This window comes from Salvelinus alpinus, chromosome 31 (genome assembly GCF_045679555.1).
Source record: "Salvelinus alpinus chromosome 31, SLU_Salpinus.1, whole genome shotgun sequence".
In the NCBI taxonomy this organism is placed as follows: domain Eukaryota; kingdom Metazoa; phylum Chordata; class Actinopteri; order Salmoniformes; family Salmonidae; genus Salvelinus; species Salvelinus alpinus.
The window spans coordinates 24,652,715-24,678,621 of NC_092116.1; the positions used below are offsets into that span (position 1 = coordinate 24,652,715).

Below are 25,907 nucleotides of genomic sequence, written 5' to 3' on the forward strand. Positions count from 1 at the left end.
TGCTCCCCCTTCCACTCTCTCACTCTAGCACAAGGAAGTACACCAACTTCAACGAGTCCCTACAGACAGATAAGGTTGACAAACAATCACTATCTGAGAGATCTTTCAAAACCTGCAGTCAAAAAATATGTAAACACAACAAGCATCTCTCCTCAACATACACCTCCATACAATAGTTTATGCACTATGATGTTATATATAATAGTGTATTAGTGTAATATCTGATGTCCTCTTTAGACAACCCCTGTAGGGAAGTCTAATACCGAGAATTAAAAAAAGGAAATGCCTTCAGAGAAAATATGACTTGACATTCAAATGAGGTTCTCACATACAGTACCAGTCAAGTTCGCACACACCTACTCATTCAAGGGTTTTTCTGAATTTTTTTACATTGTAGAATAATAGTGAAGAGATCAAAACTATGAAATAACACATAGCTAGAAAAGTGAGATAAATTACAGAGGACTGTGTCTGTGGCTTTAGACCTGCAGCAGTAAACATTTCAGTTAAAAGGTACAACGCATCAAAAAATAAATAATATATACATATATACATACATACAGTACCAGTCAAAAGTTTGGACACACCTACTCATTCAAGTGTGCAAAGCTGTCAAACATCAAAAAATATGTTTTTATTTGTTTAACACTATTATTCTATAATGTAGAAAATATTAAAACTTGTAACTGGTACTGCATGTCAACAAGCATCCTGTCAGTCACTCTGCTAAAAGCTTCTATGCAGCCCGGACTCAGGGGTAGACGTAACATAGGCACATAGGTAGATGTAAATCCTGGAACACTCCAATTAGTATGATACTGTATGATATGTTTTGTGTGGTATGTATTCATTTGTGGATGTCCATCATCTATTTCAAATGATATGTTAGGAAATACAATTTGTACAATATGTTACAAATTCCAATGTGTTGTGGCTAATGTTGGCTAGGTGGCCAACGTTAGCTAGGCTAGGGGTTAGGTTAAATGGTTAGGAGTTAGGTTAAAGGGTTAGGAGTTAGGTTAAAGGGTTAGGGTTAGGTTAAAGGGTTAGGGGTTAGGAGTTAGGTTAAATGGTTAGGAGTTAGGTTAAAGGGTTAGGAGTTAGGAGTTAGGTTAAATGGTTAGGGTTAGGAGTTAGGTTAAATGGTTAGGAGTTAGGTTAAAGGGTTAGGAGTTAGGAGTTAGGTTAAATGGTTAGGGTTAGGAGTTAGGTTAAATGGTTAGGAGTTAGGTTAAAGGGTTAGGAGTTAGGAGTTAGGTTAAATGGTTAGGGGTTAGGTTAAAGGGTTAGGAGTTAGGTTAAATGGTTAGGAGTTAGGTTAAAGGGTTAGGAGTTAGGAGTTAGGTTAAATGGTTAGGAGTTAGGTTAAATGGTTAGGAGTTAGGTTAAATGGTTAGGAGTTAGGTTAAATGGTTAGGGGTTAGGAGTTAGGTTAAATGGTTAGGAGTTAGGTTAAATGGTTAGGAGTTAGGTTAAATGGTTAGGAGTTAGGTTAAATGGTTAGGAGTTAGGTTAAAGGGTTAGGAGTTAGGTTAAAGGGTTAGGAGTTAGGTTAAATGGTTAGGAGTTAGGTTAAATGGTTAGGAGTTAGGTTAAATGGTTAGGAGTTAGGTTAAATGGTTAGTGGTTAGGTTAAATGGTTAGGAGTTAGGTTAAATGGTTAGGGGTTATGTTAAAGGGTTAGGAGTTAGGAGTTAGGTTAAATGGTTAGGAGTTAGGTTAAATGGTTAGGAGTTAGGTTAAATGGTTAGGAGTTAGGTTAAATGGTTAGGAGTTAGGTTAAAGGGTTAGGAGTTAGGAGTTAGGTTAAATGGTTAGGAGTTAGGTTAAATGGTTAGGGTTAGGAGTTAGGTTAAATGGTTAGGAGTTAGGTTAAAGGGTTAGGAGTTAGGTTAAATGGTTAGGGGTTAGGTTAAATGGTTAGGAGTTAGGTTAAATGGTTAGGAGTTAGGTTAAATGGTTAGGAGTTAGGTTAAATGGTTAGGAGTTAGGTTAAATGGTTAGGAGTTAGGTTAAATGGTTAGGAGTTAGGTTAAATGGTTAGGAGTTAGGTTAAATGGTTAGGAGTTAGGTTAAATGGTTAGGGGTTATGTTAAATGGTTAGGAGTTAGGTTAAATGGTTAGGAGTTAGGTTAAATGGTTAGGAGTTAGGTTAAATGGTTAGGAGTTAGGTTAAATGGTTAGGAGTTAGGTTAAATGGTTAGGGGTTATGTTAAAGGGTTAGGAGTTATGTTAAATGGTTAGGGGAATTGTTAGCTAACATGATAAGCAGTTGCAAAGTAGTAAAAGTAGCTAATTAGCTAAAATTATGAGATTCTAACACACAACCTTTGGGTTGCTAGAAGTTCGTGTTATACACACAACCGTCCAACCACCCTACTTTCGTTTTGGCCTGAAGTAAATTTCTGTCCAATGTAACCATACCAAATGTAACATATCATAATCATTTGAGTATTCCGGACTTAGTTTACTATGTTATATCTAGTCTATGAGACCAGGCTGCTATCTAAGATGTGGTCTGAGAATATCTATAGATTGTCTGCCGTGTGGGTTTAGTTCAAGTGGGAGAGATCGGAAGTTCTATTTTGTCATGTGTAGAATTGACAAGATCTTCTCCATCCTGTGGATTAGAATCATGTCTGTTCTAAACATTCCATCATTCTGAAACATTCTGTAGTGTTCTACAGAACACAGCCGGTCCATTCTACTCCCCTCAGACCAAATCTGCAGCCTAAACTCTCTGGAAGCACCCCCCAAATGGTGATGTCATCCCTAGAGTGTGTAAGTGTGTGTGTGTGACATTCTGACCGTCTCAGTCTGTTACATCTCCAACCAACATAGGAACATGTATGTTCCTAGCACTCGACTGGCCCAACTCAGAGGGATAGAGGAAGCTGGACACACACTACACAAAATGGGTGAAGACACAGAAACAAGTCACACTTCATGAAGAACTTAAGACCTTTCGGTCAAGATGCCCCAGGTTATAACCTAGTGTCAACATGGTACTGGATTGTCTACTAGTGAACATCCTTCCATTGGCTTCTTGTCAGTTGCACTTATCATTGGTTTATCATCGTCAATAGTTCTTCTTCGAGTAATACTGGTCACACAAGACACTTCCAGGACCTTCCAGTCAAGATGCCCCATGATTCCGTATGTCTGATAGTTCTGCTATGAGTAATCTTGGTTAGCCCAGAACTAAAACCTTTACGATGTCTGTCCACGAGAGATTATGCGTTGAGTAATAAGATGATCACAGCTCAGCCTGCATTGCAGACTAATATATTAGATATTGCGCAGCACTCAACACACTTCCTGTTTTAAAAAGTACAGAGTAGCACAGTGCTATGTAGGCTGAAAAAAAAAAAACTCTTAAAGTGAAACCTAAATGAAGCATTCATACTAACAGTAGGGTGAGTTTTTACAGTAGATAGTGAGTTTTTACAGTAGGTAGTGAGTTAATAAAGTCCCAAAGTCAAACTTCATCTGAAACACCAATAGAGAGACTTTCAGCAGTTGTCTTTGAAGTTTATTTATTTTATAACAAAAAGAATTGATACTGTATATAAGACCTCAAAAACATGAACATGATAGGTGACCAAAACCACACTACTACTAATACTACCACAACTACACTCTAACTGTAGGGTACCACACAGCAGTGCTACCACCACCACGACTACACACTCTAACTGTAGGGTACCACACAGCACTACTGAAGAGCTGCAGTCTTCACTGCTGTGTCTTTCAATCATTTGATGTCCAAGACTTGAAGGTTGATGTAAACTAACCTAACTGGTGTTTTTTATATATATATATATAATATGAATTTAATATGGAGTCCAGAGTGTATTCCAAACTCTTTCACTTTCCTGGAAGTCGAAACGTAATTTTTATTTTAGGAACAGTCCATTTCCAACATCTAAAAGAGTGTGGAAGTCAATTTTAGATGAAATTAACAAGTCATACAGAGACTATATGGCATTTTTCACGTTGGAAATGTTCATGTTTTCAACATTGTCTAAGCTGCAGGTTGGTCATGAATACATGTGTGAGACGGATGCAAAATGCAGCGGTAACTTTCTCAAAATACACAGGTTTTCAAGAAATTCTGATCGGAGGATTTCCTGCTTATTCCCTCCCGATTCTCGGAGTCTTCGCAACCGAGATTTCGGGAAAACCTGAGAATTTTGAAACCTTATGTGAGACTATAAGAGGGGGTAGAAATCAAGTTGTTCTGATGGTTTTGTGACGAAGCCATGGCTGGACATCTTTAAGAGGGGAGGTTGGATGCGGAGGGACCTTTCTCCTCGTCGTCCGGAGGGCAGGCTACAAAATCAGCCAACATGGACGCCATGACTTCTTCATCCAACTGAGTGTGAAAGAGACAGACGAGACAGAGAGACAGAGAACACAGAAACAGAGAGAGACAGACGAGACGGAGAGACAGAGAACACAGAAACAGAGAGAGGGAGAGAGAGAGAAAGGGAGAGAAGTTAGATGTACATTATTCTGTGGCTGAGGAACTGGACAACAGTCATTAAGTAACATTTTGTATCTAAAAACAGATACTTGTTATACCGTGAGCTGCAAAAGTACTGGGACAGTGACAGTTGTTGTTTTGGCTCTGTACTCTGGATTTGAAATGATACAATGACTGAGGTTAAAGTGCTGTCAGCTTCATTTGAGGGTATTTTCATCCATAACGTTTAGAAATTACAGCACTTTTTATACATAGTCCCCCCCATTTTAGGGGGGACTATTCTGTTTATTAACGTTGTCAAAAGTATTTGGTCCCATATTCATAGCATGCAATGATACATCAAGCTTGTGACTCTACAAACTTGTTAGATACATTTGCTGTTTGTTTTGGTTGTGTTTCAGATTAGAAAAATGAATGGTAAATAATGTATTGTGTCATTTGAGTCACTTTTATTGTAAATAAGAATAGAATACATTTCTAAACACTTCTACATTAATGTGGATGCTACCATGATTACAGATTGTCCTGAATGAACCGTGAATAACGATGAGTGAGAAAGTTAGATGCACAAATATCATACGCCCACGACATGCTAGCCTGTCACCATTACAAGAACTGGGGAGGTTAGCATTTTGGGGGGGACATGATATTTGAGCTTCTAACTTTCTCCCTCATCATTATTATTCACGATTCATTCAGGATTATCTGTAATCATAGTAGCATCCAATGAACCTCAAATTAAATCTGACAGTCTGCACTTTAACCTCACAGTCATTATATAATTTCAAATCAAAGTGCTGGAGTACAGACACAAAAAAAAACATTCACTGTCCCAAGACTTATGGAGCTCACTGTATCTACACACAAACCATGTCCAAGGAAGCCATTCATAAAAAAATGTGTATGTTGTAAAATCAGCTAAAAGGCTTGGAAAGTGAATGGTTAAGGATGGTCTGAGAAAGAGTTCTTACCTTTTTCTTCTCTGTGCCCTGTCCTGTTCCTTCCTCCTCTCCCTCCCTCTTCCTCTTCATCCCTCTCCCATCCTCTTCTCCATCCACCTCTCCCTCTTCTCCTCCTTTCTCTCGTTCAGGCTCCTCCCCCTCTGTCTCGCTCGGAGCTGCTGATGGCTTAACTTCCTCTTTAGCAGAGTCCCCGCCCTGTTTTGCTGGTTCTTCTCCCTGATTGGATGGCTGGTCGCTGCCGCCCACCCTCACTTCCTGTGCAGGCTCCGCCTCCTGTTTGTGTTGAGGGGCGGGGCCTTCAGAAGAGGGCGTTGCCTCTGGACGATCGGCTCCCTGCTGCTCACATGACCCCACTTCCTGCCCATGCCCCTCCCCTAGCTCCTCCCTCTCTTCCAGAGCTCCGCCCGTCACACACAGAATCTGAGGCATTGTCGGGTCGTTCATTCCATCAGCGTCATCCTCCTCTCCCTCCCTCTCTTCCTCCAGCACGCCGATGCTCTCTACCTCCTGAGCCTTCACCCCTTCTTCCCCGTACACCCTTCTGTTAGTCCCCAGCTCCTCTATACCTCCTTCCATCTCTCCCTCCACACAGAATCCGCCCATCCCTCCATCCTCCGGTACTTCTCTGAGCACCTCTCCTTCCTCCCTCCCCATTCCTCCTCTCCTCCCTTCTCTGTCCAATGACCTGATCTCTCCCTCCTCTTCCTCCTCTTCCTCCTCCTCTTCTTCCTCCTCCATCTCCTCCCCCTCTTCCTCCTCATAGTCATCAAACTCTTCTCCATAAAACTCTTCTTCTTCATCGGGGAAATCGCTCCCTTCTTCCTCCTCCTCTTCATCCTCCAACCCCTCCTCATCCTCCTCCTCTCCCAGCTCATCCTCATCCTCCATCTCTTCATCCTCCTCCTCTTCCTCATCAGAGCTGTTGATATTAATAACAGAATGATCTTCCTCACTGGCCTGTTGCTGCTGTAGAGCTCTGCTGGGCTGAGCTAGCTGGTTCTGGAGCATCTGTAGACAGAGATAGAACACTTTAAAGGGTTCTAACGCTGGTGCATCTCTAAAAACATCTGTCGGATCATGTAATGAAACAAGCAATACATTAGTGTAGAGAACCATTGTACCACATATATCTTTTAAATAACCCAAAATATAGTATTTTCAGCTATTTAAATCTGGTGTACAAAACCGTACGTAAAAACTAAACTTAAGGGGGGAAGCATAGAAATAGTGCACATAGAACAGATCTACCGCTTCACAGACTTGCTTTTAATGAGATATCTATAACTCACATTTCTTTGTGATTTTACCTGTATGGGGAGACCCAGTGGTGTGGGTTGACCTGGGACTGGTGGCTGGCCCTGAAGCAACATCTGCTGGAGCTGGGCTCCAGGGAGGGAGTCAGCCCCAACTCCTAGCCCCACAGAGGGAGCACCGAGCTGGGTCACGCCGGTGGAGTTGAGGGGGGGAACCAGAGAGGCTAGTGGAGCTGGAGGGAATGAGTTGATGGAGTTAGGAGCGGAGGAGGAGGGGAGGAGAGGGTGAGGGAGGGAGGTGGAGGGGAGGTCATTGGCGAGGGGGAGAGAGATGTCCCCGCCTGGGTCGTCCCCTGGACCGGGTACGGGGAGAGTGACCCCACCTGGTACTAAGGAAGACACGGGGAGAGTGGCCACGGTGCTGGTGCCATCTTGGTTCTCTAACATCAGCATCCCCCGTGGGAAGATGACAACACTATCGTCCGAGTCGCTCTCTAGTGAAATCTCCACATCCTCCGCTTCCTCTTTGTCGTAACGGATGAAGACGGGTCTCTGGCCCTCTGAGAGCCCCAGCCCTGCCAGCTCGCCCTGATGGGGGGAAAGGAGCAGGTCTCCTGGGGTAGAGCCCTGGCCAGAGAGCCCCGGAGGAACCAGTGACAGGTGGTTGTCCAGGGAACCTAGGAGGGTGTGGCCTAGTCCGAGTGAGTGTCGGCCGGGGAAGGGCCCTCCGAGGAGAGTGGGAAGGGTGAGGTTGGAGGCCTGGGAAGGGGTGAGGAGGGAGGCGGCAGGGCTGGGTTTGAGGGTGAGGGGGGGCAGGGGGAGGCAGAGGGATGGGGTGCGGGGGTGGAGAAGGGAGTTACATACGGTCAGGGCCTCAGTGCAGAAGGAGGAGACCTGACGAGAGGGGGAGAAACAGAGACACAGATGGAGAGTGAGATCAGTAAGCAAGTGCATTCCAAAGGTCACTAGTCCAGTACATTTCACTATGGACACAAATGTGCCTGAGCTAAGAAAAAGGAGAAAATAACAGTATACGTGGAAAATACTCCTACGATATATACAAATCTTCCCAGAGTATCTCTAAACCTGTCTAACTAGTCAACAGCCTGAGTGTAACATGATACAGCTAAACTCTTGTTGACTCTCTCAAAACATTCCTTTTATTCACAGTTAACTTGATTGCTGACAGTTTCCCTTTTTCAAGACATAACTTTCAAAATACATCATACTGGCTATATTTGTGTATTTTGAAAGTTATACATATTGAAAACTTGATTGCTGACCTGCAAAACATTTTGGGACTATATCAACAGTGGACGAATTAAACAAACACCAAAAGATAGCTTTTGGGTGGCGTTTTCCTTTAAATATAGTGCATTTGTAAAGTATTCTGACCCCTTCCCCTTTTCTACATTATGTTACAGCCTTATTCTAAAATGCATTAAATTAAGAAAAAAATCCCACCAATCTACTACACACAATACCCCATAATGACAAAGTAAAAACAGGTTATGAATTTTTTGCAAACAAATTCAAAAAAACTGGAATACCTTATTTACATACGTATTCAGATCCTTTGCTATGAGACTCGAAATTGAGCTCAGGTGCATCCTGTTTCCATTGATCATCCTTGAGATGTTTCTACAACTTGAATGGAGTTCATCTGTGGTAAATTTAATTGATTGGACATGACTTGGAAAGGCACACACCTGCCTATTTAAGGTCCTACAGTTGACAGTGCATGTCAGAGCAAAAACCAAGCCATGAGGTCAAAGGAATTGTCCGTAGAGCTCCGAGACAAGATTGTGTCGAGGCACAGATCTGGGGAAGGGTACCAAAACATTTCTGCAGCATTGAAGGTCCCCAAGAACACAGTGGCCTCCATCATTCTTAAATGTAAGAAGTTCAGAACCACCAAGATTCTTCCTAGAGCTGGCCGCCCGGCCAAACTGAGCGATCGAGGTTGAAGGGCCTTGATCCGGGAGGTGACCAAGAACACGATGGTCACTCTGACAGAGCTCTAGAGTTCCTCTGTGGAGATGGGAGAACCTTCCAGAAAGACAACCATCTCCGCAGCACATCACCAACCAGGCCTTTATGGTAGAGTGGCCAGATGGAAGCCTCTTCTCAGTAAAAGGCACATGACAGACCACATGGAGGCATCTAAATGACTCTCAGACCATGAGAAACAAGATTCTCTGGTCTGATGAAACCAAGATTGAACTCTTTGGCCTGAATGCCAAGCGTCATGTCTGGAGGAAACCTGGCACCATCTCTACGGTGAAGCATGGTGGTGGGGGCATCATGCTGTGGGGATGTTTTTCAGTGGCAGGGACTGGTAGACTAGTCAGGATCGATGGAAAGAGGAACGGAGCAAAGTACAGAGAGATCCTTGATGAAAACCTTCCCCAGAGTGCTCAGGACCTCAGACTGGGGAGAAGGTTCACCTTCCAACAGGACAATGACTCTAAGCACACAGCCAAGACAACGCAGGAGTGGCTTTGGGACAAGTCTCTGAATATCGAGGCACAGGTTGGATGGGCAGCAACGCTCCCCATCCAACCTGGAAGAGCTTTAGAGGATCTGCAGAGAAGAATGGGAGAAACTCCCCAAATACAGGTGTGCCAAGCTTGTAGCATCATACCCAAGAAGACTTGAGGCTGTAATCGCTGCCAAAGGTGCTTCAACAAAGTACTGAGTAAAGGGTCTAAATACTTATGTAAATGTGATAGTTTATTATTATTATTAACACATTTGCATATATATTTTTTTTAACTGTTTATGATTTGTCATTATGGGCTATTGCGTGTAGATTGAGGGGAAACAATTGTTTTAAATATATTTTAGAATAAGGCTGTAACATAACAATATGAGGGAAAAGTCAAGGGGTCCACAAACCCCTGAGGTGCCTTATCGCCATTGGTTATCAATGTAATTAGAGCAGTAAAAATAAATGTTTGGTCATACCCATGGTTTACGGTCTGATATACCACAGCTGGCAGCCAATCAGCATTTAGGGCTACAACCGCCCCATTTATAAATATGGGGCGTGTGTTATATCAGTTAGTGTGTGTGGTGTAGTTGTGTGTGTATATTAGTATGTTTTTATTTCAAGTGTAATTGATGAGGCACGAGAAATGTTTACTTGGTTGCTTAAACACAGACCAACAAAACAAAACACCAGGACATCGACAGAGCCGTGTGTGAGAGAGAGTCATACATTTAGCCCAGTCCATACCTACCCTTCTACTCTCCCTCCACACCTACCCTTCTACTCTCCCTCCACACCTACCCTTCTACTCTCCCTCCACACCTACCCTTCTACTCTCCCTCCACACCTACCCTTCTACTCCCCCTCCACACCTACCCTTCTACTCTCCCTCCACACCTACCCTTCTACTCTCCCTCCACACCTCCACACCTACCCTTCTACTCTCCCTCCACACCTACCCTTCTACTCTCCCTCCACACCTACCCTTCTACTCTCCCTCCACACCTACCCTTCTACTCTCCCTCCACACCTACCCTTCTACTCTCCCTCCACACCTACCCTTCTACTCTCCCTCCACACCTACCCTTCTACTCTCCCTCCACACCTACCCTTCTACTCTCCCTCCACACCTACCCTTCTACTCTCCCTCTACACCTACCCTTCTACTCTCCCTCCACACCTACCCTTCTACTCTCCCTCTACACCTACCCTTCTACTCTCCCTCCACACCTACCCTTCTACTCTCCCTCCACACCTACCCTTCTACTCTCCCTCCATACCTAAATACTGCATCCAGTGTGTGTGTGTGTGGGGGGGGGTCCCTGCTTGTGCGGTCCCTGCATTCATATTTCCCCCTACCTCCAGGCTCCTATCCCTGCGTCCGTGACTGAGTATGGACACCGTACAGGTGAGGGGTGGGGGCCATCGAGGTGGGGGCACTAGGACCAGGGCTAGGAGCAGACGGTACAGCTCCCTACGAGGGAGGGCACTACCGTATTGACCACTAACACCCCCAGCCCCGGTCCCACAGTCTCCCCCATGCTGCTGCTGCAGGCGTACACACAACGGGAGGACGACATCGTGGAGACGCTGGGGGAAGAGAGAGAGAGAAAGCATTAAACACACACACACACACACAGTATCATAAACAAACACTATGGGGAAGGTTTATAGAAGAATACCACACACACAGAACTGACCTTGTGTACGTCTTCCTTCAGCAGAGTTCCACTGGTCAGTATGATCTGTCTCAGTGCTGCAAAGAAGTAGAGAGAGTCAAATGGCCCTGTACTCTCACCACAGCACGGCTAGTCAAGATATCATTCACCTGTGATTGTCTGTAATGCTACAAATATTCACTGGCAACATGACTCAGAAGAAAATTTTAAAAAGACAATCAAAATAATTTATTTAGTTTACACTTCTCTAATAATGTAAATGCTTGAGATAAACCCCGACCCCTCACCTCTGAGTGCAGACATGCATGTGTCCTGATTGGCCAGCGAGTCTCCTTTCCTCTGGAGAGAGGCTCCGCCCCCGTTGCCCATACCCAATCCAGGCTTCCGGCTTTTAGGGCAGGGCTTGCTGGAAACCAGATCAGCCACTGTCGACTGTCCCGCACGGAGCTGAGGAGGGGTGGAGAGCGGAGAGAGAGCGAGGTGGAGGGGGAGAGAGAAGTGGAGGGGGATAAAAAGAAGGGAGGTTGGCGTTAGACAGACAGTGAGTCATTAGGAGGGTGAGTGAATAATGTTGACCAGAAGCAGTGCACTATATAGGGAATAGGTTCCTTTTCAGACAGAGCCATAGTAATGACCATCCTAAGCTTTCACCCTGACAGAGTCCGCTCCCGGCGTGATGTCACCCAGCAGGTGGGCCAGTAGGATCTCGGAGTGGGTGGGGCTTCCCTGCAGCACACCAGCTGAGGCTCCTCCCACCTTGACCCAGAGTTCCAAGGTTCGGTACAGGGACACTCGCACTGCACTATGGGTCAAAGTAGAAACACATAGGAAACAAATTAATAGATTTAAAAGTGTGTGTGTGTGTGTGTGTGTGTGTGTGCGCAAGTTACCTGAATGCTCGCTGTTGTCCCAGATTGGTTTCAGGTAGAGGGGTCCAGGCAGACAGAGTCTGAGAGAACAGTCTCTGTAACATACTTGAGTACTGCACCAACCCACTGCCTACACTGAGGTACATACAACAGGGAGTAAAGAGAAGTCCATCACTAAGTCCATCAGTCCACCAATGAATAAAACACACCCAATAAATCACTTTTATTTTAAAAGCCAGCACTGGGGTAGCCCGAGTACCAGATCTGTATGTGTTGTCATGCCAACGCATTGCTTGACTACAAAATGACAGCAATAGAGTTGGCATGAGCACAACAGATGTGTTCTGCTGCATTATGGGGGTCATTGCCTAGGCAACCAAAAACAAATTTGCTTGTTTTCAGACAGGTTTTGACTAGATGGGATACAGCTTGTCATATTTGACCCAGCTAGCATTTGGGTTGCCTTCAGTAGGGTACTTACGCTGTGATGAGAGCATGCAGAACCTTTACAGAATGGTTGTGTATGGAAGGTAACACCAGCAGTCGCACAGACCCATCACCTGTTAAATTCTGGAAGGCAAGACACACAGAGATACACTAGTGTTCATACACCAACTACACGGTCGCTCAGTTCTTGTACATTCTGGAAGTTAACTCACTATGCTCTTGGAGCTGACGGCCAGGGCGCGACAGACCAGGTTGAGAACCTGCTGTACAGGCAAACGCACTGCAGAGGCCGGGTCCACACTGAGAGAAACAAATCACTGTCAAACACTCACTTACAGAAATAAAACGTTTGTTTTTTTACTTGGAAAAGTGACTTTTTGATTCAAATACAACAGTAGACAAATAAAGGTCAGAGTGTGTATGTTTGAGTGTGTTAAAATATTCTATACACTGGAGGAAAGTGCACCTACCTGAGGGTGTGTTTGAGTGCCAGGCAGACACCTCTGTATCTGTGTTGGAGCTGGAGGAGGACGAGGGGGTCCGTGTCGTCCAGAGGAGGGTAGGGTAGCTCTACACCTGGCCCCTCATACGGCACCATCCCTTCTAGACCACAGGAGAGAGAGAGAGAATCACATCAGATACTCATGACATGGATGAGCAACACACTGGTCTAAGACCACCATGTTGTTCCAAGATTTCAGTTCATAGAAGTGTTCTTTTACCGGACTCTGTGCCCTGGTAGAGCTGTGCCAGCATGCCATTGGCCGAGGCCAGCAGGCAGTGAAGCTGATTGGTCCATCCCTCGGCTCTACGCCCGCCTCCCCCTCTCTCCAAGACTCCGCCCAGACAAGGCAGACGACCATAACACTCACACGCCACCTCTTGGACTTCAGGGTTGACACTGTCCATTTTGGATAGGAAACAGGCACCCAGCTTGTCCTGTTGAAGACTAATTGTCAGTGAAGAGGAAATTCCACAGCAGTGGAAGGGCAGTGAAAGTTGATTAAAAAAAACTTGATCAAATATGTATTTGTTTTGTTATTTTTTGTTTGTTGGGAGGGGTTACAGGTACATTATCCATTTCAAATGATAAGTTTATAAAACATGTAAGCTGCCACTCAAAAGAAAATAAAGGGGTAAGAAATAAAGCTGAATAATACATTCAGAATAAACAGGAAAATAAAACATAAAAAGAAGGGTGCTTCCATCCCTAAAACGTCTCGAACCATCACTGTCCATGATATCGGTAAGGGTACGTATTCTACATTTGGACCAAAAGGCCACCCTCCAGATCGCAAGGCATTTTTGTGAAATAATGGAGTGTGTGCATGCCATTTTGATTCCCAGTTACATTGTTTTTAAATGTTGCACCAAATAGAAATGATGTGGTCAATAATAGGACCAAAGTGTAGTTTACATTGTTTAAGGGAAATATCATTGGAGACCAGTTCTTCCTGGGCCATAGGAGACACCATATTTCTCTTTATACTCAGCCAGGGGCAGAAGAGTAATGTCTAAACCAATTTAGGATGGAGAGAAATTCTAGTGCCTGGAAATACAATTTAAAGTTTAGTCCTCCAATGTCTTTCCCTCTTGTTGAGTTTGTTACTTTTATCCGGGTTTGCTTACATGTCATATACATTTTAAACCGCACTATGGATTTGATCCCAACAGCCAGAAGGGGGACTTGGGAAGCATTGAACTACAGAAATTCAGCCTGGGTAATTTATTCATTTTAACAATCGATATTTGGCTGGTTAAAGCAACTGAGATATTAGTCCATCTACTGAGGTGGAATTTGATTGATTTGAGCGTTCTAGGGAAGGAATCTATTCCCAAATATTTCAAAATGGGAAACGATTGAGATTCCATAAGTAGAGATGGAGTCCTCCATGGGGGGGTAGTAGGGCAGATTTGGTTAGACGTATTTTACAACTTGAGATAGAGATAAAAGGATTAACACCAATGCCTTTCAGCCCGTAGCCTTCATCAGAGGGGTATACTACAAAGCAGGATCAATGATTTAGCTGCTAACTTGGATAAACAACCAGAAATAACTACTGATTTTGGGGTTCATTAAGAAAGCTAAACTTGGATATCTGTTTTTGGTTGTTGAGTTAATTAGACCATGCCCATGATAAGCTTATTTTTCAAAAAAGTTATTTCCATTTAAGCAAGTTAGCTGGCTTGATCCCGCTTCTTCGTATATCCCTCAGGGTTTCTTCATAAGAACACCAATTGGCAGAGACAGAAATAGAACACAGCGTCTCCCAAACAAACAGAATACAAAAAGACAAGCATCTCATTTGTAATCTAATGAATGGGTGATGTCTACTACTCACCCTCAGGGAGCCACAGGCTCTGGGGTAGAAGGTCATACATGCAGTCATCCCCTCCATGGCAGCTAGGTGAAACTGGGAGAGACAAAAACACAAGTATTTTCCAAACTGTAACTACAATTCGGAGTGTGGCGGTTATGAAATAACGCCAGCCAGGTTATGGTCATGCTAATGACTGCCCTCTCACGGTAATTGACCGTTAATTAACATAAACACGTTTAGCATCTCCAGGTCTCCATACAAGCCACTGATGCGCCTTTGGAACATCTACATTTAAAAAAAAAAGTTAAAAATATATATTATAAAACATCACAAGAAATACGTTATTTATTTTAGTCAAGTCTAAAGAAACATTATGATGTGAAGAAAATGTATTTCAGAAGAACAGAATGTGTCGTCCTACTGTATGTTATCTGGCTATGCTCCATGCCATAGGCTGTAGGCTTGTTCATTTAGCTGACAAGAAGATATGCTTATAAGTCCTGTGGCATTATTTTATAGTAAGAAGAATAAAATTGAACTTAGCTGAATAAAATAGAAATGATATTTTTCCCATTCCGGAGCGGGTGGCTATGTTGAGCGTAAAAGTGATCATTTGAAACAGGTCCTATACGCTAGATTTAGAGTTACTTGCCAACTTTAGTTGTGAATGATATATTTCGTATTCATATCATATTTTCACCCATTAGACTATTCTCAATTTAATCGTGTCTTTACTAATATGTCAAATTTGTTTTGATTTAGAAATGGCCCATTATCAAATGGGTAGGAAAAGGGGGGGGGGGGAAATACATGTAGTTAACAGCAAAATAGTGAATGGAGGCCGCTTTCCCGCAGTTTAATAAATCATGCCGGGTAGGCTACTCTGGTTGTATAACGAGCAGCTGAAAAATATGCCTTCAACATATTAGCAGCTGGGATCCTCCTCTTGTTAGTGAAAATCATCAAAAGTCTGTTTTCACACGGCATTGCATAAAGAAATGTCTAGGCTTATAACAACACGTATTTCACGTCACACATCAACTGCTGGGCGACAGGTGATGTTCCACCAAAACTCTATACATCATGGGCTCTACAACCACATTGCTGTGGTTACCCAGTGTTCCATCTGTATGTTTTCACAACTAAACCGATTTAAATAAACTACTGACAGCCCCTCTCTCTGCATCCTCAAGAAAGAAATGAAGGAGAGAGGAGATGGCAACGCACAGTGGTGAGATATTACATAGCTAAAGCCAAAGCGTCAGCCTAATCATTATGTCAATATTTTTTTTAAATGCCCAAATACAAGTTCACTACAATTGTAAGGCTAACTCTGTAAGCCGCCCTGAACAATCAATGAACCGACAGCATCACCTATCCTATACGTTCTCTCCCAGACTCATGGACAGGAAGTTTGGAGCGTAGCACAATGTAACCAGTCCATCCAGAACGCATAATAATACAGCCCACACTCAAAGGATATAACTAGAATATTTTATTTTTACAGTATAGGTTAGACCAATTATGTACCAAAGACATCTTAAATCTATGTGCGTAATATGCAGTAGGCTATTAAGCTACGTATTGTATATAAAAAGGCACAATCATTATTTTAATTCTGTTTTTTTTTGAGGGGGGGGCTTGGGAGTATGCAAAAGCTCTAACATGTGGATGGATACTAGAGAGACAAAATAAGTTAGAGGAAAAACAAAAATAACTTATTCAAGAACGATCTCATGTAATCTATTACAAAAATAAAGCAAACTGGATGGAATATGGAGAAAAATGCACAAAATTCTTCCTGAATCTTCAATACAGGAACGCCAACAAAAAATTATTTGCAGAAACTCGTTACTGAAGACGGAGTCATCTATGACTCTCCGAATTATATTTTAAAAGAGGAAGCTAATTATTTTAGGCAGATGTTCTCTTTTCCGTCTCATCCTTTTCCACTGAATGAAGATTATGGTAAGGAATTCTTTCCAAATAATATTTAAAAAAATGGAAAATTAACAAATGTACAGAAAGATCAGTGCGAAGGCCAAATTACATAGGAATAACTTTTTGAGGCTATTAAATCCTTTCAGTCTGGAAAAACCCCAGGGCTTGATGGCATACCGGTAGAGGTATATCAAGTATTTTTTTATATACTAAAAGCTCCATTGTTAGATTGTTTTAACTACTCCTATAGAAATGGTAGTCTGTCAAGTACTCAGCAGGAAGGTCTGATTTCTCTATTATTAAAACAAGACCCAGATGGCAAACATAAAGACCCAGTCTATCTAAAAAACTGGAGGCCCCTTACACTTCAATGTTGTGATGCAAAAATACTAGCAAAATGCATAGCACTCAGAATTAACTTCTTATGGCTGGGGGCAGTATTGAGTAGCTTGGATAAATAAGGTGCCCAGAGTAAACTGCCTGCTACTCAGTCCCAGTTGCTAATATATGCATATTATTAGTATATTTGGACAGAAAACACTCTGAAGTTTCTAGAACTGTTTGAATGATGTCTGTGAGTATAACAGAACTCATATGGCAGGCAAAAACCTGAGAAAACATCCAACCAGGAAGTGGGAAATCTGAGGTTGGTCGATTTTCAACTCATTCCCTATTGAAAATACAGTGGGATATTGGTCATGTTGCACTTCCTAAGGCTTCCACTAGATGTCAACCGTCTTTAGAAACTTGTTTGAGGCTTCTACTGTAAAGGAGGGGCTCATAAGGGCTCTTTGAGTCAGTGGTCTGGCAGAGTGCCACAAACTCGTGACGTTCGTTCACGTGAGAGCGAGCTCTCGTTCCATTGCTTTTCTACAGACAAAGGAATTCTCAGGTTGGAACATTATTGAAGATTTGTGTTAAAAACATCCTAAAGATTGATTCTATACATCGTTTGACATGTTTCTACGGACTGTAACGGAACTTTGACATTTTGTCTGCTCCTAGTGAACGCGCTTCGTGACTTTGGATTTGTTTACAAAACGCGCTAACAAAAGTAGCTATTTGGACATAAATGATGGACATTATCGAACAAAACAAACATTTATTGTGGAACTGGGATTCCTGGGAGTGCATTCTGATGAAGATCATCAAAGGTAAGTGAATATTTATAATGTTATTTCTGACTTCTGTTGACTGCACAATGCACAATATGGCGGATATCTTTTTGGCTTGTTGGGTCTCTGAGCGCCGTACTCAGATTATTGCATGGTTTGCTTTTTCTGTAAAGATTTTTTGAAATCTGACACAGCGGTTGCATTAAGGAGAAGTGGATCTAAAATTCCATGTATAACACTTGTATCTTTGATCAACGTTTGTTATGAGTATTTCTGGAAATTGATGTGGCTCTCTGCAAAATCACCGGATGTTTTTGGAACTACTGAACATAACGCGCCAATGTATACTGAGATTTTTTTTAATAAATATGAACTTTACCGAACAAAACATACAAGTATTGTGTAACATGAAGTCCTATGAGTGTCATCTGATGAAGATCATCAAAGGTTAGTGATTAATTTTATCTCCATTTCTGCTTTTTGTCTTTGGCTGGGAAAATGGCTGTGTTTTTCTGTGACTTGGCGGTGACCTAACATAATAGTTTGTGGTGCTTTCGCTGTAAAGCCTTTTTGAAATCGGACACTGTGGTGGGAATAACAACAAGATTACCTTTAAAATGGTATAAGATAGTTGTATGTTTGAGGAATTTTAATTATGAGATTTCTGTTGTTTGAATTTGGCACCCTGCACTTTCACTGGCTGTTGTCATATCGATCCCGTTAACGGGATCTCAGCCATAAGAAGTTTTAAACAATGGATGAACTGTTCTTAGTAATCTACTTGAGAACAATTTAGGGTTCAAATAAAACTTTTGAATGAGTGAAGCTTTTAGAGAGAGGTCTAGTGCTTTTATATTTAATAATCTCAACCCACCCAATTCATATTCATTATATAGATAGGCACGTTTTATTTTGTCTGTTTTAGCTTCCCAGATAAAGCAAAAAAAAAATTGTTCATATGATTTGAAAAACGAATCATCAGGAGTAGGCAGCGCCATAAGTAAGTGAGTAAACTGAGATATGACTAAGGAGTTAATCAGGGGAATTTTTCCATAAATAGACAGGTATTTACCTCTCCATGATTGCAGGATCTTGTCTATTTTTACAAGTTTTCTATTGAAATTCATTGTGGAGAGCTTATTTATATCTTTAGCGATTGTAACGGCTTTCTTCTTCCTCCTCTGAGGATGAAGAGTAACAAGGATCGGAGAACCAATGCGCAGTGGATTCTATTCGATTAGATATATTGAAATTGTACATTAAACATTACAGTATAGTTGAAAGATATGTGTTGCGTAGAAACCCAAAGTGGGTGGCCAGCAGAGATAGATGGGATGGGCTGAGGGAAGCTGAGGGTTGGTATGTGGAATTGGAGACAAGTGGGAGTGGAGTTGCTGTGTGAGAGATAGAATGATGGTCAAAGATAAAAGTTAAAAAAAAATGTTTTTAAGTCCAATAAATCATAATAATAAGTACATTTGAATGACACTAAGTGGCAGTGTTTTTACAACTAATGCCGGTTTGCCTGAGGCTGATGCCGTTCAGGTGTTTGTACACATGTATATACACACACTCTCATTCAAATAAATACGTACAAGCACACACATTTTTTTTTCTCACTTTATTTAACTAGGCAAGTCAGTTAAGAACACATTCTTATTTTCAATGACGGCCTAGGAACGGTTGGTTAACTGCCTTGTTCAGGGGCAGAACGACAGATTTTTACCTTGTCAGCTCGGGGATTCGATCTTTCAACCTTCCGGTTACTAGTCCAACGCTCTAACCACCTGCCTTACATTGCACTCCACGAGGAGTCTGCGTGGCAGGCTGACTACCTGTTACGCGAGTGCAGCAAGTAGCCAAGGTAAGTTGCTAGCTAGCATTAAACTTATCTTATAAAAAAACAATCAACCTTAACATAATCACTAGTTAACTACACATGGTTGATGATATTACTAGTTTATCTAGCGTGTCCTGCGTTGCATATAATCAATGCGGTGCCTGTTCATTTCTCATCGAATCACAGCCTACTTCTCCAAACGGGTGATGATTTAACAGGCACATTTGCGAAAAAAGCACTGTCGTTGCACCAATGTGTAACTAACCATAAACATCAATGCCTTTCTTTAAAATCAATACACAAGTATATATTTTTAAACCTGCCTGCTAACATGACTTTCTTTTAACTAGGAAAATTGTGTCACTTCTCTTGCGTTCCCTGCAAACAGTCAGGGTATATGCAGCAGTTTGGGCCGCCTGGCTCGTTGGGAACTGTGTGAAGACCATTTATCCATAACAAAGACCGTAATTAATTTGCCAGAATTGTACATAATTATGACATAACATTGAAGGTTGTACAACGTAACAGCAATATTTAGACTTAGGGATGCCACCCGTTAGATAAAATACGGAACGGTTCCGTATTTCACTGAAAGAATAAAAAATTTGTTTTCGAAATGATAGTTTACGGATTTGACCATATTAATGACCTAAGGCTCGTATTTCTGTGTGTTATTATGTTATAATTAAGTCTATGATTTGATATTTCATAGAGCAGTCTGACTGAGTGGTGGTAGGCAGCAGCAGGCTCGTAAGCATTCATTCAAACAGCACTTTAGTGCATTTGCCAGCAGCTCTTCGTTGTGCTTCAAGCATTGAGCTGTTTATGACTTCAAGCCTATCAACTCCCGAGATTAGGCTGGTGTAACCAATGTGAAATGGCTAGCTAGTTCGCGGCGTGTGCGCTAATAGCGTTTCAATCGGTGACGGCACTCGCTCTGAGACCTTGAAGTAGTTGTTCCCCTTGCTCTGCAAGGGCCGCGGCATTTGTGGAGCAATGGATAACGATGCTTCGAGGGTGGCTGTTTTCGATGTGTTCCTGGTTCGAGCCCAGGTAGGGGCGAGGAGAGGGACGGAAACTATACTGTTACACTGGCAATACTAAAGTGCCTATAAGAACATCCAATAGTCAAAGGTATATGAAATACAAATGGTATAGAGATAAATAGTCCTATAATAAGTACAACCTAAAACTTCTTACCTGGGAATATTGAAGACTCATGTTAAAAGGAACCACCAGCTTTCATATGTTCTCATGTTCTGAGCAAGGAACTTAAACGTTAGCTTTTTTACATGGCACATATTGCACTTTTACTTTCTTCTCCAACACTTTGTTTTTGCATTATTTAAACCAAATTGAACATGTTTCATTATTTGAGGCTAAATGTATTTTATTGATGTATTATATTAAGTTAAAATAAAAGTGTTCATTCAGTATTGTTGTAATTGTCATTATTACAAATGTTTAAATCAAATTGTTTTTAAATCGTCCGATTAATCGGTATTGGCTTTTTTTGGTCCTCCAATAATCCGTATCGGCGTTGAAAAATCATAATCGGTCGACCTCTACTACCAACACATATCCAGAGTGCATAAGAGGAGATTACCGTGACTCAACGGTCACCTGGAATTTGACTGTGGTCATGACTGACGGTGTGGCGGAAATACGGTCACTGCAACAGCCCTACCTACAATCTGAAACATTCTACAACAGAGAATAAATCTTCCAGATTTTGCCACCATCACAATTTGCTTCAAATGGTATTCCTCAGCCTACGCAATTACAGTGCTTTAAGTGGAATTAAATAGGTGCAGGTACTCGTTTTGAGTGTTGGTACTCATCATATTTTACAGCCAATATTCCATAAGAACTGCTGGTACTGAAGCTGTTGAAAATTAGGAGGTGCCAGAACTCAGTACCAATGTGTACTGGCCCAATTTAAGCGTTAGTCTTACCTCAGACTTGAGGCCTAGCAGGGAGGTGAGGATCCCCAGGATAGAGTTGAGGCCCACCTCCCTGGCCAGCTCAGGTAGCTGGGAGGAGTACTGGAGCAGGTCCTGGAGAACACCCACCGCTAGCTGGATGGACGGGAGAGGGGCCTGGGACTGGGGGAGAGAGAAGAATTTAAAAAAGTGTAAATGGAATAAACTTAACCCTCGAGTTGAAGACCACAGCAAAACATTTGGATTATTGCAAAACATTTTTCAAAGGAAACTCTAGGAATCAAACGAAACCTACCTGAATTTGTCCAATAGAAACTCTTGTTTTTGTTGCAATTTTTTATATATATTTTTTGACATTTGGAGTAGACACTTTCCGTTGCAAAACGTTTTGCTACAGTCTGCAACTAATCAATACACCCCAGCTCTTTCTGACATCCCCATGATTTCAGATGAGAAAGAGGTGTTTTATTTCTTTGTGTTGTGCAGGTTTGATTTGTCTCATTGTGAATGTTTTGGACCGATGAAGTTACTAGTTACAATACCTGCATTTCTTAATCGAGGGCTGTACTTATTACACCGATTCTGTTGCAAAACATTTAGTCTGCTGCAAAACGTTTAGAGCTTTTAATTGGACATATTCAGGTAGGTTCTCATTTTATTACGTTTGTGCTGCTTGCATCCGTTTGGTTCTGAAACAATAACCATTGCAAGAAGTAATGAATAGACCCCAGATGTTTGCCATAGGTGTGTTTATGGTGAAAGTCTACAGGTGTTTCCAGTCCATACATGTGTGTCTTACCTGTATGACCTGCTGTAGGGACCTTAGCCAGGACAGACAGTGTTGCTGGAACACATCGCTAGAACTATCCTTGACCAACACTGACAGCAGACACAGGCCCTCAAACCTGGTTTTGCTGTTTCCGAGTTTGGCATTGCTGAGTCCCACGAGACCACCAACTGCTGCCGAACTCTGGGGGTTAGAAGCCGAGCGAGAAGTAAGTGACAGCAACCAGGCGATCGACCCTACTATACACACTTTAGAAGCAAAACTTCAATAGAGTTAGCTATGTAGCTATGACACAACAGTAAACGGGAAAACAAAGACTAGCACGAGTCCATTGCATTGAGACAGATGATACGGACTGAAGCGCCGATAGGATGCTGCCATCCGTGGCTACTTCCAATAATAGCTGGCTAATTTTACCTGAGTCGAAACCACTCCATGCTCCCGGTAATTTGCTAAAAGTGCAGGTAAATATTCGGGCCGCTGCTCTTTCAGAACAGACACCAGACCCTCGGCTAACCGCATATTGGCGGGCCCATGCATCCAAGCCGCTGTTGCAGCCATCTTGCCACTTCGCCACGCTATAACGTCATCATTGTACGACGGAAATGTTTACACGCCGAATGTGTTGACGTTATTTCTATGCGCCCTTTCTCAGAAGGGTTTTTGTTGATGTTCGCTTTCTGTAGTGTGGTTTTGACATGAATGAGTTTAGCAGCATTTTGGATTAATGCATTGAGTTAACAACCTGTTAGCTACGATATTGTGCTGTAGCCGCTTCTGGGAAGATTCGTTTCTCTGATTGTATTACTCCCAGTGAGTGAAAGTGATGGCGAATGACCGACTGAGAGCTTTGGAGGAGGTTGAGAATCAAATTGCAACGATTCTGCAGTGCGCCGGTTAGTAGCTAACGTTACTTAGTGTATAACGTTATTCCTGCCTGCAGCAACAACTGTTTAACTACTCTGTAATAAGAAACACGTACCTAGCTAGCTAACGTTATATATTCCCACTGGGAACAGACGTCAGTTCAACGTCTGGTTTTGATTTACAGTACACCTGGTTGAGTGAAATCAACAAAACATTTCACAATGTAATTGGATTTACGTTAAAAGTTTAAAACAATACGAAATTACCTTACGTTCATGACTTTGCAAATCTAATCAGTTTCCCTCGTTGATTCAACGTCATCAAATGGATTTGTTTATGACTTGGAAACGACATTTATTTAACCAGTTTTTGCCCAGTGGGTTAGTTCTGATCCATAGTGCGGCTTGCTGCACCAGAGCTAGCTATACCGGTGTCATGTTCTATATAACTAGTTAGCGGTAGGTAGCCACACATTTATTCTATTAGAAATAGAGCTCTCGAAGGAATAGACTTTCATTTTCGTTCTATTATCTCTATATCTGTAGACTAGACTACTCTTTGATAATGTTGATTTCTGTGCTCATATTCTGACTCCTGCAGGTAACATCCCCCGGAGTTGTTAAAGACAAGCACAATATCTGTACGTATCTGTACGTAAATACATATCTGCCTAATACTGTTTACTGTGTTAATCTTCTCTAGGTAACATCGTGTTGGAGCTGTCTAAAGACAAGCACAATGCCAGTTTCCTGGACAGACAGCTTAGTCAGTTTACTGGCTCGGTCAGCAGAGTGGAGACTGAACTCAGCTCACAGATCAAATACCTCACACAGGTAGGACAAAGAAGAGACAGACAGACACACAGACTGACACAAACATGTGTGGCCTTGCACACAGACACACACACACGCACATGGTGTGCCACACCGGGAACTGAAACATATAAATGTAACTTGCCAGTGTAGATATGACTCTCATTATGTGACTACACTACAGCCTATTGGCTTTTCTAAGTACATTAGTTGCATAGGTTTCTTTCTACATCAAAGTTATGCATATTCTACATTCACCTGGTAGTGTAGCATTCTGCTAGTCAGAACGGCCCACATTCACCTGGTAGTGTAGCATTCTGCTAGTCAGAACGGCCCACATTCACCTGGTAGTGTAGCATTCTGCTAGTCAGAACGGCCCACATTCACCTGGTAGTGTAGCATTCTGCTAGTCAGAACGGCCCACATTCACCTGGTAGTGTAGCATTCTGCTAGTCAGAACGGCCCACATTCACCTGGTAGTGTAGCATTCTGCTAGTCAGAACGGCCCACATTCACCTGGTAGTGTAGCATTCTGCTAGTCAGAACGGCCCACATTCACCTGGTAGTGTAGCATTCTGCTAGTCAGAACGGCCCACATTCACCTGGTAGTGTAGCATTCTGCTAGTCAGAACGGCCCACATTCACCTGGTAGTGTAGCATTCTGCTAGTCAGAACGGCCCACATTCACCTGGTAGTGTAGCATTCTGCTAGTCAGAACGGCCCACATTCACCTGGTAGTGTAGCATTCTGCTAGTCTGAACGGCCCACATTCACCTGGTAGTGTAGCATTCTGCTAGTCAGAACGGCCCACATTCACCTGGTAGTGTAGCATTCTGCTAGTCAGAACGGCCCACATTCACCTGGTAGTGTAGCATTCTGCTAGTCAGAACGGCCCACATTCACCTGGTAGTGTAGCATTCTGCTAGTCAGAACGGCCCACATTCACCTGGTAGTGTAGCATTCTGCTAGTCAGAACGGCCCACATTCACCTGGTAGTGTAGCATTCTGCTAGTCTGAACGGCCCACATTCACCTGGTAGTGTAGCATTCTGCTAGTCAGAACGGCCCACATTCACCTAACTGAACACTTACATTTCTCCCTTTCACACACTGCCTTCTCTCTCTCTCTCCCCTGCAGGTTGCCACAGGCCAGCCCCACGAAGGCTCCACATACTCAGCTAGGAAGGACTGTCAGATGGCCCTGAACAGAGCAGAGTACGCCAGGGTCAAACTGGGAGAGCTGGGACGCACCTGCGAAGTCATGCTGGATCCACAACCCTGAGAGAAAACAGTCACACCAGAACGATGGTCGGGAGAGCGCAGTAGGTGGACGTGTCCATGGCTTGTTGTCACCGTGGTGTGTTAGCGTCACCGTGGTGTGTTAGCGTCACCGTGGTGTGTTAGCACCACCTGCCGCGGAGAGATGGGGACTGAAATAATTTTCTTTTGTTTTTGATTTGTATATGATATTAGTCAGAAAATGTATATGGCTATGTTTTGTAATAAAGTTAGTGTTTCATTACATTTCCCTATTCATTTGATACGTTCCTTCATATTTTATACACACAGACAGTACACACTAACAAATAAACACACTGAGACCTGTTTTGTATGTTAACTGTTTTTAAAAATTGACATTTTCTAAAATGCAGTAAAAAATAAAGAAGCGACATATATTCTCCAATGCTTTTAAACCTTTTACATTTTTTTTTTCATTGTGATTTTGTTCAATTTTATTGACTAAAATAACATATTGCTTATACAGTATCTTGGTTTCCTTAATAACAATATACTTTGTCTTACTTTATCTGTGAATTTATTAAATTATCAGGTAGCGTTTAAGTATAGTTCTCTATGAATCTCAATTTTAGCAGTAGTAATAGTTGTAGTAGCTTAAAATTGTCCTTAAAATAAAATAGAAGTCTTGATTCAATAGTCATTTCCAATGATACGTCAACTAAGTTGGAAGGGGGAGAAAAAATAGAAGATCTTTGTTTTTAAAGGGGAAGTTCAGTATTTTACTGAGTGTTTTAGATGGTTCCTCAACCTGAAAGTAGTCTGTGGGGAAACTAATCCATGGTTAAGTTGTGAAATA

General features: G+C 42.4%; 2 protein-coding genes across 3 annotated transcripts; one reads left to right on the top strand and one right to left on the bottom strand.

Annotated features, from left to right (window-relative positions):
* Positions 1-3,519: 3,519 nt before the first annotated feature.
* LOC139561114 (proline-, glutamic acid- and leucine-rich protein 1-like) lies at positions 3,520-22,726 on the bottom strand. 2 transcript variants are annotated; one of them, XM_071377991.1, is made up of 16 exons: positions 22,552-22,726; positions 22,147-22,317; positions 21,360-21,509; positions 14,530-14,601; positions 12,910-13,126; positions 12,658-12,787; positions 12,400-12,487; positions 12,222-12,310; positions 11,762-11,875; positions 11,523-11,673; positions 11,159-11,318; positions 10,893-10,948; positions 10,552-10,782; positions 6,756-7,595; positions 5,458-6,456; positions 3,520-4,375 (listed from the first exon to the last, which is right to left on the bottom strand). In XM_071377991.1, exons 1-16 carry the CDS (start codon positions 22,693-22,695, stop codon positions 4,277-4,279), a joined length of 3,711 nt encoding a protein of 1,236 aa, XP_071234092.1. In that variant the 5' UTR covers positions 22,696-22,726; the 3' UTR covers positions 3,520-4,276. The 2 variants fall into 2 exon arrangements, with proteins under 2 accessions (XP_071234092.1, XP_071234091.1); XM_071377990.1 differs by having other exon boundaries at positions 12,658-12,790.
* A 107-nt stretch (positions 22,727-22,833) lies between these two features.
* LOC139561115 (mediator of RNA polymerase II transcription subunit 11) lies at positions 22,834-25,496 on the top strand. The gene is made up of 3 exons (XM_071377992.1): positions 22,834-23,030; positions 23,704-23,834; positions 24,951-25,496. Exons 1-3 carry the CDS (start codon positions 22,961-22,963, stop codon positions 25,092-25,094), a joined length of 345 nt encoding a protein of 114 aa, XP_071234093.1. The 5' UTR covers positions 22,834-22,960; the 3' UTR covers positions 25,095-25,496.
* Positions 25,497-25,907: the final 411 nt, after the last annotated feature.

Coding starts and splice junctions, on each gene's coding strand:
- LOC139561114 (XM_071377990.1), bottom strand. CDS start 22,695: ATGGCTGCAACAGCGGCTTGGATGCATGGGCCCGCCAATATGCGGTTA. Junction 12,791..12,909: donor CTACCAGGGCACAGAGTCCG/GTAAAAGAACAC, acceptor CCTGTGGTCTAG/AAGGGATGGTGCCGTATGAG. Junction 11,674..11,761: donor GGACAACAGCGAGCATTCAG/GTAACTTGCGCA, acceptor TTTGACCCATAG/TGCAGTGCGAGTGTCCCTGT.
- LOC139561115 (XM_071377992.1), top strand. CDS start 22,961: ATGGCGAATGACCGACTGAGAGCTTTGGAGGAGGTTGAGAATCAAATT. Junction 23,031..23,703: donor AACGATTCTGCAGTGCGCCG/GTTAGTAGCTAA, acceptor AATCTTCTCTAG/GTAACATCGTGTTGGAGCTG. Junction 23,835..24,950: donor AGATCAAATACCTCACACAG/GTAGGACAAAGA, acceptor TCTCCCCTGCAG/GTTGCCACAGGCCAGCCCCA.